Genomic DNA, 3,435 nt, shown 5'->3' on the forward strand with positions numbered 1-3,435 from the left:
TTAAAAATTGCGATTTGGTACATCGTATGTCTATGACCAACAGTGTTGCCAATTTAGCAATTTTAGTGATAGATTTAGCACTTTTTAACTCGTTTAGCACCAAAAAAAAATTGATCTAGCAAATATCATCTTTTTTAGCATTTTTTTCTGGATATTTTCAAAATTGTCCGCCTATTTGGTTTTATGCTAAAAAATTTTCCGTTTTTCGATTCCACATAGACCTATTGATTTTTTTTATGTTTCACGCTATGACCTTTATTTTTAATACTAAAGAAGTGTCAGAATATCTTTTAACAAGTAAAAACCCGACCCGGTCGAACTTGTTATAAACACCATGTTTAACACCACCCTGCACCACGTGGTGTTTATTAAAATTTTCTTAAAACATCTTATGGCTATGAGGTATATACACCTTGATACGGTGAAAATGTGCCTCATCAAAATATTGGTTCTAGACCCCATGTTTCTTTGCACCAAATCCGTTTCAGAACCTTTTTTACTTGTTTCCAAATTCAAATTATAGCTAATTCGGTTGGGGCTTCCCCAAAAAGGCAAATTTTAAGAAATATAGATTTCATTATTAGCTATAAGTGCACTTTTTAATTTTTTTAGCACTTTCTTGCATTTTTTATGGACAAAGTTTTGGCAACACTGATGACCAATTTGTATGTCTATGACCATAAGGTCAGTTTGAAGTGTTCTGCAATTGAGGACATCATTAGATTTGATCAGTTTATTAATAGGTTCTAACGTCTTCTTTATCACAACGATTTCTACTATAAATATTGTTGATTTTTTTAAAGAATCAGTTTAAATTATTTACAATAGCTGGGCATTTTTCCATTTTGTATCCATTAGGCAGACCTATAATAGGATGGTTTCAACGAGATTTATATTCCAACCGCCAGTGGTGAGAAACGATGCTATTCGCTGCAAATTGAAATTACTGATATAATTTTGGATTTAGCACATTCAACCGTCCAAAGGTCTACACAACAACTTTATATATTTAGTGTATGGTTGCTGCACTAAAAATTGTGCATTGTATTTCCCAAGAACTCACCAACAGCTTAGTAAATGCAAATTGTTTAATAAAATGATAACAATTGTTTGTGATATACAATTCAATGTTATACCCTACCTATCTCCACATCTGGAATTTGTTTTCTAGATAACACTATTTCTGTTGACATTTTAGTATTCACGTTCACAGCATACGCAACTATATCGTTGCAGATAACAAATCCCTCTGTTTATAGAACATACATACCTGACTAGACAACAGCTACTGTTAAAATATTCATAAATAACAACAAAAGCAGTATTTATTATGTAAATAGTGATTTCCTTTTTTATTAAAAATAGACAATGAAATTAAAACACAAACATTAAAAAAAACATCTGACTTCTATGCAATCCTGGAAAGTGAATATGTTGGTGGCAACCTAAATCTAGAGTTAACTTCTTTTTGCAGTTCCATGAAATGTGCTGTTTTTGGCACTTTTCGATGCTAGACATTTACAATTGTTTCGAATCGAGTTTAGATTTCAACTGATCCGCAACATATTGCCAGTATTTGCGACGTATTATATCGTGTTTCTTGGACATATCATCGCAATATTGCAGTTCACGTTGTATTGTTTCTGGTGTGAAACCGAAATGTTTAAGTACAAAGAAACGTTGATTCCAAGCGGAATTGTTACGCATATCCTCGGATATTAAACGATCTGTAAAAGCCAATTCGTTATCGTAGAGACTGAAAAAAAAAACATCAATATTTTATAGCCTTTTTATAGAATTAATTATGATGTAAGGAATGTTTTAAGTGCACTAATTCTACATTCTTGAATGTAAAGAAGGAAAGTTAAATTTTAATTGCTTACTTAAAAACTCATTCAAAATGATCATACAGCAAAAATTAAAAAAAAAAAAAAATATAATACATATTTCCCATTCGATAACTGTGACAACATGGGTATTATTTTGAAGCGATTGAGATCCTGATTACGAAGAAGTAGAAGTAAATAGATTTCCAAAGTTCGGTAGACTTGAATTTAAATGGAAATTCTGGATTGTAGCTATTCCCTAGTAGAAAGACTTTAATCCCAGATCGAAGGTCGTCCACCCAAGACTACCATTTTATTTAAATGCTCAGGTTTGGAAAAACATTTTATAATCATGACATCAATTTGTTGAAAATGATTTAAATAAGCCCCGTAGGGCCACATGTGCTAACAACATTGGAGGCCCATATTTCCGGAAATACCGATTTCCGCAAGAAAAAAAGTATACCATTGTAATCAGGGCCAAAAGGACTACATGTGGCAAAATTTTTAAAAAGCCCCGCGAGGGGCCCTAAACTAGATTTTTTCCTCTTTGCTGCGTGAATAACTGCATCACATTCAATGCAAGACTTACTTGTATGTTCTAATGGCCCATTGTCTATGTTGCCAGGCATGGTAATTTTTCGCATCAGTTCGTAAAGCCATTTCCGTCAACTCCAACTCCTTGGATGGATCATTCAACATTTCCACAATGACACGGCGATGGTGCCAAACCTGATAGTTTTTAGCATTCTCGGTAATAACTTCCTCGATGTAGTTCAACTCCTCGTTCAGGTCGCTACCCAATTCACGCAAAATATCACGTCTATACTGCCACACCGTGTAATTAGCCGGATTAAGGCGCAAAGCATCTGTTGTCAACTCCAAGGCTCTAGCCGATTTCTCTTTGCGAGCTAATATAGCGCGGAAATAATCAAAGATTTCGCGAACTACAAAGTCAAGATAAGCATAAATTATATACTCCATAACATAGCACCATCAATAGCTTACATTTTGCACTGTAGGCAATTGCGACAACTGGATTCTCGCCATCATCCTGTGGCAATGGTGTTACATCTTTCCATTCGTTACGTTGACTGTATGGTATAAAGGACTCGCTCCACTCTTCATCTGAACTATCGCTCATTTTGATTTGTTAAAATGCCAAACAACTATATACACAAAAATATATTCAACTACTTCAGGGTCCGTCTCCTTAACCAATGACTAAGAGTCTAAACGCAACCAGAGAGTCACGAGTCAGCGTCATACTTTTTCGCCGGCGTGAAAACCAAACGAAAGAGTTAGCGTTAGCGGCACAAAATGTCAATTATTTGTTTTCATTTTCTGACAGAAAATTTTACGTTGTGCAAACCAAAATCAATTTATTATTTAATAAACAATAATGTCAAGGAATTTGGATAAAATTATTGAAAAAAATATTTTTCTTCCATTTTATTAATAATTCATTAAAAAACATCCACAATCTTTGAAAATATTTGTTTTTTTAACAGTACTGCCATATGTTTTGATATAAATTATCATTAAAATTTGGCAGCACTGTTGATTTTTACCTAAAATATGGCAACTCAATTGAGAGCAAGTGAGAAAT

At 33.6% G+C, this 3,435-nt stretch overlaps 1 protein-coding gene across 1 annotated transcript; it reads right to left on the bottom strand.

Annotated features, from left to right (window-relative positions):
* Positions 1-1,518: 1,518 nt before the first annotated feature.
* LOC133324695 (protein farnesyltransferase/geranylgeranyltransferase type-1 subunit alpha-like) lies at positions 1,519-2,980 on the bottom strand. The gene is made up of 3 exons (XM_061533536.1): positions 2,835-2,980; positions 2,419-2,773; positions 1,519-1,756 (listed from the first exon to the last, which is right to left on the bottom strand). Exons 1-3 carry the CDS (start codon positions 2,968-2,970, stop codon positions 1,519-1,521), a joined length of 729 nt encoding a protein of 242 aa, XP_061389520.1. The 5' UTR covers positions 2,971-2,980.
* Between the last annotated feature and the right edge of the window lie 455 nt (positions 2,981-3,435).

This window comes from Musca vetustissima, unplaced genomic scaffold (assembly GCF_032173495.1).
Source record: "Musca vetustissima isolate MV318-11 ecotype Yass unplaced genomic scaffold, APGP_CSIRO_Mvet_v1 utg36638, whole genome shotgun sequence".
In the NCBI taxonomy this organism is placed as follows: domain Eukaryota; kingdom Metazoa; phylum Arthropoda; class Insecta; order Diptera; family Muscidae; genus Musca; species Musca vetustissima.